The sequence below is a fragment of the Protomyctophum parallelum genome (assembly GCF_964188405.1).
Source record: "Protomyctophum parallelum genome assembly, chromosome: 9".
NCBI lineage: Eukaryota > Metazoa > Chordata > Actinopteri > Myctophiformes > Myctophidae > Protomyctophum > Protomyctophum parallelum.
The window spans coordinates 44,643,445-44,658,444 of NC_139706.1; the positions used below are offsets into that span (position 1 = coordinate 44,643,445).

The 15,000-nt window shown below is 45.3% G+C and overlaps 1 protein-coding gene across 2 annotated transcripts in view; it reads left to right on the top strand.

Annotated features, from left to right (window-relative positions):
- Positions 1-4,939: 4,939 nt before the first annotated feature.
- The window catches only part of naalad2 (N-acetylated alpha-linked acidic dipeptidase 2), a 21,757-nt gene continuing 11,696 nt past the window's right edge, over positions 4,940-15,000 (top strand). The window contains exons 1-3 of one of the 2 annotated variants that reach the window (XM_083773073.1): positions 4,940-5,065; positions 9,197-9,311; positions 12,429-12,615. In XM_083773073.1, the coding sequence (XP_083629199.1) occupies positions 4,984-5,065; positions 9,197-9,311; positions 12,429-12,615 (384 nt within the window). In that variant the 5' untranslated portion in view covers positions 4,940-4,983. Of the gene's footprint in view, positions 5,066-8,614; positions 8,733-9,196; positions 9,312-12,428; positions 12,616-15,000 lie in introns of those variants that run through there. The other variant, XM_083773074.1, reaches the window with a different exon arrangement.

Sequence of the window (15,000 nt, forward strand, 5' to 3'; positions counted from 1 at the left end):
AAAAAGTGCCTGCTTGATCAGGGGATCAATTGAAGCCTGAACATCAGGTCAAAATGTGAAACATGACACCTAAATGTTTCAATAGAAGAGCAGGGAGACCAAATAACCACCCCAATGATATAAGTCATATTGTATTAACATACTCAAACAAAATTTATTTATTCATAGTTTATAATAATTTAAGTGGTTAATTCATAATATTCTCTTTCCCCTTCCTAGAAATGTAGTGGGGTCAAAAGCACAATATTTGTATAGGTGTGCGCATTGCCACTGTCCTCAGCTCCTCTCAATTCAATTTGATTATGATTCAGGTAACGATTTGATTTTGAACCTCAAACCTTTGGAGCTGACCTGACATTCCATGTTGATTCTTCCCCATCCATCCTTCCTTCCAGGCCCGTGACGCCCGCCACGGGCCAGCCCTAAAGTTATTAGTGCAGCTGCACCCGGCAGCCGGCGAAAACTAGTTCTCAACAGGCCCGAAAATGAAGGCCCGGCCCTACCTCCGTACCTGGGCCCTCATCAAACCCTGTACACTCAAGATACTGCCCCAGCTGCCACCCTTAGATCTCCATATATGGAGATGACCTGTTCTGACATTCCATATGTTGATCTCCACTCATCAAACCCTGTACACTCAAGACACGCTCCATATATGGCCAGTACAGAATTCATTCCATGTTGATCTGACAGGGCCAGCGCTCGCCCAGCAGTCTGCTGTCACCCAGGCAGATGTGTGCACGTGACCTCGCCCTTGAGAACCCTTAGGCGTCTTACTGGTATTATACTGTATGGCCTCCTTGTGATCCCGAAGATCAGGCTCAAAACCCGGGGCGACAGGGCCTTCTCTGTGGCCGCCCCTACCCTCTGGAACACATCCGAGATGCCCCCTCACTCCCCACCTTCAAAACGGCACTGAAAACCCACCTGTTCAGAATAGCTTTCCCTATAGCTGATGTGTTTTTAACTTGTTACATGTACTGTTTTATTGGTTTTGCTCATTTTCGAATAAAATTGTCTTTTTCTTATGTTCCCCCCGGCCCCCACACACATGTAAAGCGTCTTTGGGTATCAAGAAAAGCGCTATATATAAGTCCCAGATATTATTATTATTATTACTACTACTACTAGTACAGTACTCAAGTAAATGTAGTTATACCGGCTTATCACCCACCACTATAGGGTGGCTCTCTGAATCCACACATTCCAGCACCGGGCCAGGAGGGATCTCCCCCTGTATGGGCCCTGCCTGCTCGGTGCTTCACGCTCTAGCCCACCGCATGAAAGAGAGACCCCATCCTCTGTCCCCACCCCGCCGTGCAGCTGTCCTCTGGGCCGCGAGGGGTCCAGCACAACCAGGGCACTGTGTGTTACAGACTAGAGAGGGTGTGGGAAAATACGTGGGGCTATTAACCCATTCTGACCTGAGATCAGATTCATACGAGGTTTCCGCCGGACACACACTGGTCTGATGAACCCATTCTGACCTGAGATCAGATTCTAAAAATGTCAGTCGTTCTTCGATTTTTTTCAAAAATAGCAGACCTACAAGCTCGTATCGCGCCACTCGGTGGCGCGATATGAGCTTGTAGATCTGCTATTTTTAAATAGCTAAAGCATAACATGATGCCGACACCAAAATGGGTGCCCGGTCAGAATTGGTTAATAGCAATACAGTGCCCTAAATTAACTTAAACTGGGGAAAACATGCAGGGCATTATTAGGACTAATTGGTAGACTGTCTGTAGAGACATGACCATCCTTCTATAGAAATGAATTGAACACAATTCTGGTTGAATGGCCAGTGTTAATTTAACTTAGAGAGTGCACAAAATATAAGCCGATGGTTCAATGTGTGCACTCTCGGAGTTACAGAGATGTCTTTATTGCCCTGCTGGTCCCCATTTTGTATACCGTAGTTCTTATTGAACTTTTAATGCATGATATTCAATAACCCCTTCCTTTAAAGGACAACTTTAGTTTTTTCCAACCAAGGTTCATGTTGTAGGTTGTTATTAGAGAAAGTAAAAGATGAGTGTTCATTTTTTTTTTTCATTTGCTGCTTTCTTTCGTTTTAGGGATTATAGCAGTTTCTGACAGGGGGGCGGGGGCATTCGAGCATGGGGCTAAATATGTATTTTTTTACAAAATATTATGGCGATTTATTTTTTTATTATTTACTATAGTCCTAATAAACCCCAAGAAATTACATCTGGCCACAAAATATCACAGGATCTATTGAATCTGACAAACTGACATATTGAGCCTATACACACAGTATAAGCCTTCCCCCAGTAGGCTACCTTCACATTCAGTAGATCCGGTGATCTTCTGTAACCAGATGTAATTTCCTGGGGTTTATTAGGACTATAGTAAATAATAAAAAAATAAATCACCATAACATTTGGTAAAAAAATACATATTTAGCCCCATGCTCGAATGCCCCCGCCCCCCTGTCAAAAAGAGCTAAAATCCCTAAAACGAAAGAAAGCAGCAAATGAAAGAAAATTAACACTCATCTTTTACTGTCTTTAATGACATCCTAAAACATGAACCTTGGTTGAAAAAAACTAAAGTTGTCCTTTAAGGAAAGGATTCCTAGCCTTCTTCCTTTTCTTGCATAATAATAACTTGTAATAACTCGATATGTATTGTTTCCAATTGTATATTACAATGTGCTAACTGCTAATAAACTAAAACTAAACAGATGAATACATTAACACTGATGTTTTTTCTCATTTGTTGCTTGGTTGATTTTAAATTAAAGTTTAGTTCAAAATAAATACAGTTGTGCATGGAGGTTTTTTAACTGTATTTCTGTGTAAACATTTCCAGTAACGGCTGACCAGTCGTACACATCAGAGTCCATTCCTCTGTACAGAACAGCTTCATCTCTGGGATATTGGTGGGTTTCCTCACTTTTATTTATTATTTATGGACAGGTATAAGTTGAATGGACAGTGTGTGTCCATTAAAACTCTAGACGGGCCTGCACCAAAGTTATTAGTGCAGCCGTACCCGGTTGTTGGCTATTAAAAAATAGCAGATCTACTGTACAAGCTCACAGCTTGAAGGCCTATATCTGCTATTTTTGAACATTTATTGAAAAATATCTAAATCATTTTCTGATGGGTCCTTATTTGGCACAACATTTTTTGAGAACTACTGCTCTACACCAAAGTTTCCCAACAGCATTTAGCACCATAATTAACGTTGTCCAGTGACTTGAAATGAAGCAATGGTTATACTGACTACAGGGCGTTTATACCTACGGGACTTCTCAAACCCATACAGAGATGATGACTTCTATACCATATTTAACCACAGTTTAACACCAAAAGCTAATTGTGTATGTGCGGTCATAATTAATTCCATAAAACATCAATAGCTCTTTGTGCAATTCTCAAATCTACAGGCTTGTCAAATTCACCTTCAATGTCTACATATTAATTAGATCCTAACTTATATAATCACAAAGTTTTATCGTGAAACGCGATGAGAATGGGGAACTGAGAGCTTATCAGTGCTTTACATAATTGAACGTTCAAAGATAATAACATTGCTGTCGGGCAGAAACCTCTTATCTCCATATTGGTAGCCATTTATCTCTCTGAACTACTCAAACCGTATGTTCCCACAAGGACCCTCAGGTCCTCTGACCAGCTTCTCCTGGTGGTGCCTAAATCAAGGCTGAAGCTTAGAGGGAACCGGGCTTTTGCAGTCGCAGCTCCCAAGCTCTGGAATGAGCTGCCTCTGCACATAAGACAGGCCCCCACTCTTCAGGTGTTTAAATCACGCCTCAAGACATATTTTTATTCTTTGGCTTTTCCTAGCATAGTATGAGCTTTTTGATGTTGAAAGTGACACTGTGTACTGTATGTTGTTTGTTTTTAAATGAAGTTGTGATTTTTATTATTTTATTGTAAAGCACTTTGGTACAACTTGTTGTTATTTAAATGTGCTATAGAAATAAAGATGGTATGGTATGGTATGGTAGAGCTTGTAGATCTGCTACTTTTGCTACTTTAGAGTATGAATCCTGGAAAGTAACAGTTTTGGACTGTATGAGGTTTCCACCTGACAGAGACAAACCTGTTGTTCCCTGCGTCTCCGCAGAGAGCTAATATACATGCTGGACACGTCCTCTGCAAGCCGTAGGAGAGGCCTCTGTTAGGCCCAGCAGGGGGAAATTCATTTTCAGCTTGACTCAGCTGATGGCTGCTCAGATGGTTATGATGAGAGCTTGGTGGATTAAAGTGTCTTGCTCCCCAACATGCCACTTAACATTGTTTAAAGTTTAAAGCCTAATTGACCGGCATGTCATTGTTCTGGCGGCCCTATAGCGCCCCTCAAAAATCACACTTGTGTGAAATGAGGGGTGCCTTGGAAGGCACGCACAAACATGATGTCATATAGGGGGGGCGCACAAAAGCATACATAAAAAGTCCATCGACTTAAGTCCATAGACTTGGCTTCCACATGACGTCACAGGGGCATGCTTAAAGAAAACATAAAAAGTCCAAAGACTTGGCCCCTCAGCAGATACTGACAGATATCATGCATGGTTTAGACAAAAATCAATAAAATGAGGCTATTAAGAATAGCAGCCATGGCAGAGTGATACATCACTACATTTCATGTGATTAAAACATGTCGGTTATTATTGTTCCTGCAAAACACAGAGTCAGCACTTCAGTGGTCAAGGTGCTCTGGACTGTTGGTAAACAACAAGCCACTAATGACCCGCTCCTGCTTTTGACTCCCTCTCCAAACTATTCTCCCACTCCCTTTTCTCTTCCTATTTCTACTCCACCCTTATCTTTTACCCTCCCCCTCTCCGTCTCTCTCTCTCTCTCTGGCCCCACACTCACTGGACTACTTACACAAATTCCTCCCTGTCCCTGCAAGTGTGCAACACTGCAGACTCAGCCCGTGATAGCTCCAGTGTGAAGGCACAGGGCTATGTAGTGGAAGGCTTCAAAAATGCGAAAGGAGAGCAGGTTAATCCAGTGGATCTGGTGGACTGTGGTGACGGCCGCGCTCTTTCTGGTGGGGTTCATCATAGGTAAGCTGTCATGACACTATAGAGCAAATGTTTTAAACTGTGTAATGTTTCTGTGTAAAGTCCAGGTGATCAGCATGCTTCATTCACCATCCATCCTAAACAAGAAACACAACATTTGACATTTGTCTCTAACTCCTGGGCATGTCATCATAAAAGGACATTCGTCTCACAACGTATTGTGGTGCGAGCTTGTAGATCTGCTTTTTTCTGCGAAGAGATTGGCGTGTAGAGACGGGGGAAAAAGGGAGGGGAGCCTATAGCATTGACCCCTGCAGGACCCCGGTCAATAGGGTTTAAGGTGTTGTAAACCTATGTGTTCCCTCAGTTTGGGGCTGGGGTTGGGGTTAGGTTTAGGTTGGGGAGTGGGCCGGGCCTGTAACAAAGTGCTCCTCCGTTACTGATATATGTACTTGAGTCAGTTGTATTTGCACACAAAGGAAAAGTCATGAGTTGAACTGGTTTATTCAGTGAGAGGGCATGTTGGAGCTGTGGTGTTGTGGCCCGATAAGCGGCTGGAAATGAGCACAGAGTCAGGAGGTCAAATGCAGCCACACTGTGGTTTATTCCCAAAAGAAGGTTTGCAGCATGGGAAATGGCATGACACACACACAGCACAACAAATAGGGCATGTTGGTGTGCAGCTCCACCATTAACCTGACGCTGCCAGATCCAAGAAGCTTGCTACACAAATTTGTTTCACAGCTTATTGGGATCTGGGATCGCAGAAGCGGGGCTGTTCCTTTTTTTCAAGAAACTTGGTAGATGATTGGATGGGACCGTCTGTCTATCACCGTGTGGGCGTGCAAACACAACCAATCATATTGACGTGTCTATATAGCTTCACATCCGGTTTCGCACATATCCCGCCCTTAGCTCACGCTGATTGGTTCGAACCGGGAGCGGTTCGGTGTTAGCTGAACTCCCTGAGAGGTCCCAGATGGTTGTGGTGTTGGGGAACATGGTTACCCAATACCGCCCCCATCTGGCAAAGTCAGGTTACTCCACCATGCCCTCTCACTGAATCTAACATTGGGTGTGTGCTTCCTGGCAGCCTTTTATAGGCAGCTGAAACAATGAGTGCAGACTCTACCATATTACCGGTTAAACATGCAACACTTCTGAACCCCACATAACCCACATCACATGAGCCTATGAATCTATATCACTACACCGGTAAGTAAATATCAATGATGCCCACTATTGCAAGATAAACCACATATCCCATTATCATTAGCAGCTCCCATGCATAACTCAAACACCCCCTGGCCATTTCACTGTGGTCCAGTCCAGACCAATATATGGTGCTCTGGTATAGCCTGGGGACTCTTTTGCCCGAACACACTGGAACAGACAGAACAGAAGCAGTAAGTATTCAAGTACCCATAACACAGTCCCATATTACCTATTGTACTTATTGCCCTGACACATTTTATCATGTTCATAATACTTTCAATAAACCAGTTCAACTCATGACTCTTCCTTTGTGTGCAAATACAACTGACTAAAGTACATATGCTGTGCAAATATAAATACTTAAATCAAACACTGATACAATATGTGTGCAAAATAAGCATAAATAGCCAAATATCAGTAACGGAGGACCACTTCGTTACATTTGAGGGGACATATGGCTGAGGGGACATAGTGCTGAGGGACATAGTGCTGAGAGGACATAGTGCTGAGAGGACATAGTGCTGAGAGGACATAGGGCTGAGAGGACATAAGGCTGAGGGACACAGCACTGAGGGACATAGCACTGAGAGGACATAAGGCTGAGGGACATAGCGCTGAGGGACATAGCACTGAGAGGACATAAGGCTGAGGGACATAGCGCTGAGGGACATAGCACTGAGAGGACATAAGGCTGAGGGACATAGCGCTGAGGGACATAGCACTGAGAGGACATAAGGCTGAGGGACATAGCGCTGAGGGACATAGCACTGAGAGGACATAAGGCTGAGGGACATAGCGCTGAGGGACATAGCACTGAGAGGACATAAGGCTGAGGGACATAGCGCTGAGGGACATAGCGCTGAGAGGACATAAGGCTGAGGGACATAGCACTGAGGGACATAGGTCTGAGAGGACATAAGGCTGAGGGACATAGCACTGAGGGACATAGGTCTGAGAGGACATAGGTCTGAGGGACATAGGTCTGAGGGACATAGGTCTGAGGGACATAGGTCTGAGGGACATAGCACTGAGGGACATAGGTCTGAGGGACATAGGGCTGAGGGACATAGCACTGAGGGACATAGGTCTGAGGGACATAGCACTGAGGGACATAGCACTGAGGGACATAGGTCTGAGGGACATAGCGCTGAGGGACATAGCACTGAGGGACATAGGTCTGAGGGACATAGCACTGAGGGACATAGGTCTGAGGGACATAGACATAGAGCTGAGAGGTATATGACTTAGGGCATGGAATCATCTCACCAATGCATTCTACCAATCAGCTATTCGTGTAGTTCTCAAATTAGGGTCTGAACTTCCCCCAGGGGTTCTTGGCTTTTTGAAAACGCGTCTCAATGTGATGCGCTTGTAGATCTGCCCTTTTGGAAATCAATTGTAATCGTTGTGAAACATTTTGGACACATTTTGAATATTTCTTTTACATTTCTAACACAACTTCTCTCTCACGGGGGCCCCTGGTACGAAATCCTTCCAGATGGGGCCTAATGCTTTTAATTTAGGCTCCAATGGCTTGACATGAAAAGGTTTGAGAACCACTGATTCTGAGTAACCTGAAAATATTCAATTTCATTCAAATGTTATCTGTAATGTTCAGAATCATTACAGATAATAGTCTGAACAGTGCTTGTCACCACCAGAGTAGCTGTTGTCGGGCAGAAACCTCTTATTTAGTTTTGGACATTGTGAGGTTACATTTTTCCACCAGACAGAGACGATATGTACAGAAATAAAACCAGACAAATCCATTAGTCCCAGTGATGGTGTCACATGTCTCAGTGCCTGTGTACTGTGTACTGTTTCTTAGGGTTTACTGTCTGTGTGTGTGTGTGTGTGTGTGTGTGTGTGTGTGTGTGTGTGTGTGTGTGTGTGTGTGTGTGTGTGTGTGTGTGTGTGTGTGTGTGTGTGTGTGTGTGTGCGTGTGCGTGCGTGCGTGCGTGTTCAGCTGTGGTATGCATGTCAGCTCAATTTCTGTATCATGACTTAGACTTCATACGTACTGTACTGTACTGTACTGTACTGTACTGTACTGTACTGTACTGTACTGTACTGTAGCCGCGGCCGTTTTCTCTGTCGGCCAGCGTCTTTTCCGGGTTTTTAGACAGCGGGTGGATGGAAAAGAAGCTCCACCCACACGACGGCCAGATTCCCGGAAACGCTTGCCCCAGCGGCACTCAACCGTGTGGGTGGAGCTTAGTTTCCATCCACCAGCTGTCTAAAAACCCGGAAAAGACGCTGGCCGACAGAGAAAACGTCTGGCAACAGCTTGTCATTGGTCATCACCACTGACTTCCTGTACTGACTGTGATGTAGGCTGGTTGTCATTGGTCATCACCACTGACTTCCTGTACTGACTGTGATGTAGGCTGGTTGTCATTGGTCATCACCACTGACTTCCTGTACTGACTGTGATGTAGGCTGGTTGTCATTGGTCATCACCACTGACTTCCTGTACTGACTGTGTTGTAGGCTGGTTGTCATTGGTCATTGTTGTATTTTCTAAACTGGACCCTCGTCTGGTTCTGACAGACGGGTAGTGTGTGCAAGCTGGGTGGTGTGTGATAATTCGCTTGAAGTATTCCTTTGGTACTGCGACTGCGGCGGCGGGCCCGGGAGAACAATAACGCGACACGAGACAGTATCACGCTAAAGGTTCACAAAGTGTATTACACAAACAGGAACATATAAATTATAGTGCTGGATCATAATGACGTGACAATAAGATATGAGACAAAGTATCGTGTCTAATGCAGCAAGGCTCTCGGAGAGACATCTCTCGTAGCCTATCTATAAAGTATGCTACAGTACAGGCAGTACACAATACATATATCAAGTACACTGTATCTCAAGTTCAAGTACACAGACTTAGATGTACATGGACAACTCATAACATAACAGTCCTCACCACTGACTTCCTGTACTGACTGTGTGATGTAGGCTGGTTCTCCAGACCGACACGGTCACACACTGACAGCGACGATGGCGCCTCCGCCCACTACCTGAGACACTTCCTGGATGAGATGCAACCACACATGATCAAAAGACATCTCAGGTACGTCCAAGCCTCTTGCACCCGCTTTGTATGATGTCACCACTTATAAAACCTTTTTAACTACCAGCATCGCCATTCTGTGAAGAACAATAGAACATATCGCCATAGATATCCAGTGGAAGCCATTGGTACATCTATGTGCCCAGTAAGGGGATTTCCCCCCTCCTCATTGGTACATCTATGTGCTCAGTAAGGGGATTTCCCCCCTCCTCATTGGTACATATATGTGCCCAGTAAGGGGATTTCCCCCTCCTCATTGGTACATATATGTGCCCAGTAAGGGGATTTCCCCCCTCCTCATTGGTACATCTATGTGCCCAGTAAGGGGATTTCCCCCCTCCTCATTGGTACATATATGTGCCCAGTAAGGGGATTTCCCCCCTCCTCATTGGTACATATATGTGCCCAGTAAGGGGATTTCCCCTCCTCATTGGTACATATATGTGCCCAGTAAGGGGATTCCCCCCTCCTCATTGTTACATATATGTGCCCAGTAAGGGGATTCCCCCCTCCTCATTGGTACATATATGTGCCCAGTAAGGGGATTCCCCCTCCTCATTGGTACATATATGTGCCCAGTAAGGGGTTTTCCCCCCTCCTCATTGGTACATATATGTGCCCAGTAAGGGGATTTCCCCCTCCTCATTGGTACATATATGTGCCCAGTCCACTGCCCAGTAAGGGGATTCCCCCCCTCCTCATGAAACTGAGGGGGTCGATCCACCTCGTCCCCCCCTATCTGCGCGCCTGACGCACTACTGTACTCAGTACAGTAGCCTAGTGTAAAAAGAACGTAACTGCCCCAGATAGGGAAGCTACGTCAGAAGTAATCAAAAGTTGTTCTACATAAAATATGTGCAAAGCATCATGATTTGAATGCACATGGCATGTTCAGGATCTTCCTGAAGGTAAAATAAACTTAGGCTGAGCAGAACTTTATTGATATAGTTAGATTCAGGTCAATGAGTGTCAATGATCTACCGTACGTACGTACAGTACATGTTACAGGTGGTGCTAAAACATTATGCTTTGTGTATTTTATTTAAGATGTCCTGTGAGTACAGAAGCCTTGGGAAACAACCTCTCCTGAGCCATGTGGCCCATAGATAAACACACGTGTGAACATGTGCTGTACATTCAAAATAAACGCATCTCTGAACAAGGCTGCTTCCCACAGACCCTGAAAACCGTAGTCATCAAGCCACTCTTGTGACAGACGCACTGAGCTGTTGGGTGAAATCAGCCCTTAGCGCCTTATGCAATGCAGGTTTTCATAATATAGTAAACTGCGACCCGACCTACAGTCACAATAGTAATACAAATGTCTGTACTCTATAGGATTGGCTGTTTATCCCAACAAACAGCCAATCCAATTAAAAAATATATTTAAAGTTGGTTTCAGATTGTCATTACCGCCTGAGGGCGAGAAGCGACCATGGGCACGCATCCTCCCGGATGACAGCAGACTGCTGGGCGAGCGCTGGCGCTTGGAATGGGGGGTCAGATCAACATATCCACCTGGGTGACAGCAGACTGCTGGGCGAGTGCTGACGCTTAATTGGCATGGATCAGATCAACATATGGAATGAATTCTGTACTGGCCATATATGGAGCGTGTCTTGACTGTACAGGGTTTGATGAGGTCAGATCAACATATGGAAGAGGTCAGCAGGTCAGGTCAGAACAGGTCAGCTCCATATATATCTAAGCGTGGCAGCGGGGGCAGTATCTTGAGTGTACAGGGTTTGATGAGGGCCCAGGTAGGGCCGGGCCTTAATCTATGAGCTAAAGTTGTGAGTGTCATATACGGTAACATTGTGACTGCACAATTGTACCTGCGCAGCACTGTGCAGTAGAGCTGGTACTACGGTATAGGACAGGCGCGAAGCAGACAGACAGGATGTCCGTTCTTTCATATACATACAGAGGCAGACAGACAGAGACGTAACCACCTTTTGTATCACCAACCTTTCTTGTTAATAAACACACGTTCATATTGCTTAAAGAGGACTCCGTCCATCTTTTACAGTGAGCTTGTAGACTGGCTATTTTGCCTACGTCAAGAGATTTGGTGTAAATGGAAAAAAGGTTAAAAGGTTTAAAAGTGAAAATGTTTAAAAGCTATACTAAGTTGACCAGAGTCCCCCAGGTGTCTATACTTTCTCCCACTGCCTGGTTTCGCTATACAGTACATTAAATATATTTACAGAAAAAAGCAGACCTACAAGTTTCGAACATGTCATGTTGTCTTAGAACACTGACATTGTGTTGTCTACTCTGTATATAACATGCAGTTTTAATAAGGATAGGATATAGTACTTGTCTTTTGTTTGCTGCAACCTCAAGTTGGGTTGTCACTTTTGAGAGTTGGTTTTGGGAACATCAAAACTCTGATAGGCTCTTTGCATCCTATTACGAGGACCAAGTGTACAGTAAGTTGGCATCTGTGCTATACGTGACAATGGAATAACGCCCGGGCTGTTTTAAATCCACCACTTAAGCCATTCTGACCTGAGATCAGATTCATACGAGGTTTCCACTGGACACACACTGGTCTGATTAACCCATTCTGACCTGAGATCAGATTCTAGAAATGTCAGTCGCTCTTCGATTTTTCAAAAATAGCAGACCTACAAGCTCGTATCGCGCCACTCGGTGGCGCGATATGAGCTTGTAGATCTGCTATTTTTCAATAGCTAAAGCATAACATGATGCCGACACCAAAATGGGTGCCTGTTCAGAATGGGTTAAGCATAACCACCGTACGTAATTCATGTTTATACAAAGGACTCTGGGATGATGTGTCAAAGAGCCCCTTAGTATAATTTTGAGGCTTAGATGAGTCATATTTATGACTCATTTTAAGGACCACTTATAAGTGGAATAAAGGCCTGCTTCTCTGAGCTACTAATGGATACATTGGACACACTGCAGGTTTCACTGACATGCCAGTGTTTCCAACACGAGAGAAGTGCAAACCTTTACTTTTCCACTAACCACCCTGTTTCTTATTTCTTCTTTTCGCTCGTGTCGAAGTGTCTCCCGAGCAACACACTTAACCCTCTGAGCAGTCAGCAGCTGGCTGAGGGCTGAAACTGACTCCCCCCTTCTGTCCAGGACGTTCACCCGTCTGCCTCACCTGGCCGGCACCAAGCAGAACCGTCTCTATGCCGAGCAGATCAAGGAGGAGTGGCTCCAGTTTGGACTGGACTCAGTGGAGATGGTTCCCTACGACGTGCTGCTGTCCTATCCCAACAAGTCCCGTCCCAATTACATCTCCCTGGTAGACCCACTGGGTAATGAGGTAGATACCATCCCCCAACTACATCATGGTAGACCCACTGGGTAATGAGGTAGATACCATCCCAACTACATCATGGTAGACCCACTGGGTAAAGAGGTAGATACCATCCCAACTACATCATGGTAGACCCACTGGGCAATGAGGTAGATACCATCCCAACTACATCATGGTAGACCCACTGGGCAATGAGGTAGATACCATCCCAACTACATCATGGTAGACCCACTGGGTAATGAGGTAGATACCATCCCAACTACATCATGGTAGACCCACTGGGCAATGAGGTAGATACCATCCCAACTACATCATGGTAGACCCACTGGGCAATGAGGTAGATACCATCCCAACTACATCATGGTAGACTCACTGGGCAATGAGGTAGATACCATCCCAACTACATCATGGTAGACCCACTGGGTAATGAGGTAGATACCATCCCCCAACTACATCATGGTAGACCCACTGGGTAATGAGGTAGATGCCATCCCAACTACATCATGGTAGACCCACTGGGTAATGAGGTAGATACCATCCCAACTACATCATGGTAGACCCACTGGGTAATGAGGTAGATACCATCCCAACTACATCATGGTAGACCCACTGGGCAATGAGGTAGATACCATCCCAACTACATCATGGTAGACCCACTGGGCAATGAGGTAGATACCATCCCAACTACATCATGGTAGACCCACTGGGTAATGAGGTAGATACCATCCCAACTACATCATGGTAGACCCACTGGGCAATGAGGTAGATACCATCCCAACTACATCATGGTAGACCCACTGGGCAATTAGGTAGATACCATCCCCCAACTACATCATGGTAGACCCACTGGGCAATGAGGTAGATACCATCCCAACTACATCATGGTAGACCCACTGGGTAATGAGGTAGATACCATCCCCCAACTACATCATGGTAGACCCACTGGGTAATGAGGTAGATACCATCCCCCAACTACATCATGGTAGACCCACTGGGCAATGAGGTAGATACCATCCCAACTACATCATGGTAGACTCACTGGGCAATGAGGTAGATACCATCCCAACTACATCATGGTAGACCCACTGGGTAATGAGGTAGATACCATCCCAACTACATCATGGTAGACCCACTGGGTAATGAGGTAGATACCATCCCAACTACATCATGGTAGACCCACTGGGCAATGAGGTAGATACCATCCCAACTACATCATGGTAGACCCACTGGGCAATGAGGTAGATACCATCCCAACTACATCATGGTAGACCCACTGGGTAATGAGGTAGATACCATCCCCCAACTACATCATGGTAGACCCACTGGGCAATGAGGTAGATACCATCCCCCAACTACATCATGGTAGACCCACTGGGTAATGAGGTAGATACCATCCCCCAACTACATCATGGTAGACCCACTGGGCAATGAGGTAGATACCATCCCAACTACATCATGGTAGACCCACTGGGTAATGAGGTAGATACCATCCCCCAACTACATCATGGTAGACCCACTGGGTAATGAGGTAGATACCATCCCCCAACTACATCATGGTAGACCCACTGGGCAATGAGGTAGATACCATCCCCCAACTACATCATGGTAGACCCACTGGGTAATGAGGTAGATACCATCCCAAATACATCATGGTAGACCCACTGGGTAATGAGGTAGATACCATCCCAACTACATCATGGTAGACCCACTGGGCAATGAGGTAGATACCATCCCCCAACTACATCATGGTAGACCCACTGGGTAATGAGGTAGATACCATCCCCCAACTACATCATGGTAGACCCACTGGGTAATGAGGTAGATACCATCCCAACTACATCATGGTAGACCCACTGGGCAATGAGGTAGATATCATGATCCAACTACTGTACATCTCCCTGGTAGACCAATGATGAGGTATATCATCCTATACTGTACATCTCCCTGGTAGAGGTAGACCCACTGGGCAATGAGGTAGATACCATCCAACTACATCATCTCCCTGGTAGACCCACTGGGCAATGAGGTAGATACCATCCCAACTACATCATGGTAGACCCACTGGGTAATGAGGTAGATACCATCCCCCAACTACATCATGGTAGACCCACTGGGTAATGAGGTAGATACCATCCCCCAACTACATCATGGTAGACCCAATGGGCAATGAGGTAGATACCATCCCCCAACTACATCATGATAGACCCACTGGGTAATGAGGTAGATACCATCCCAACTACATCATGGTAGACCCACTGGGCAATGAGGTAGATACCATCCCCCAACTACATCATGGTAGACCCACTGGGTAATGAGGTAGATACCATCCCCCAACTACATCATGGTAGACCCACTGGGTAATGAGGTAGATGCCATCCCAACTACATCATG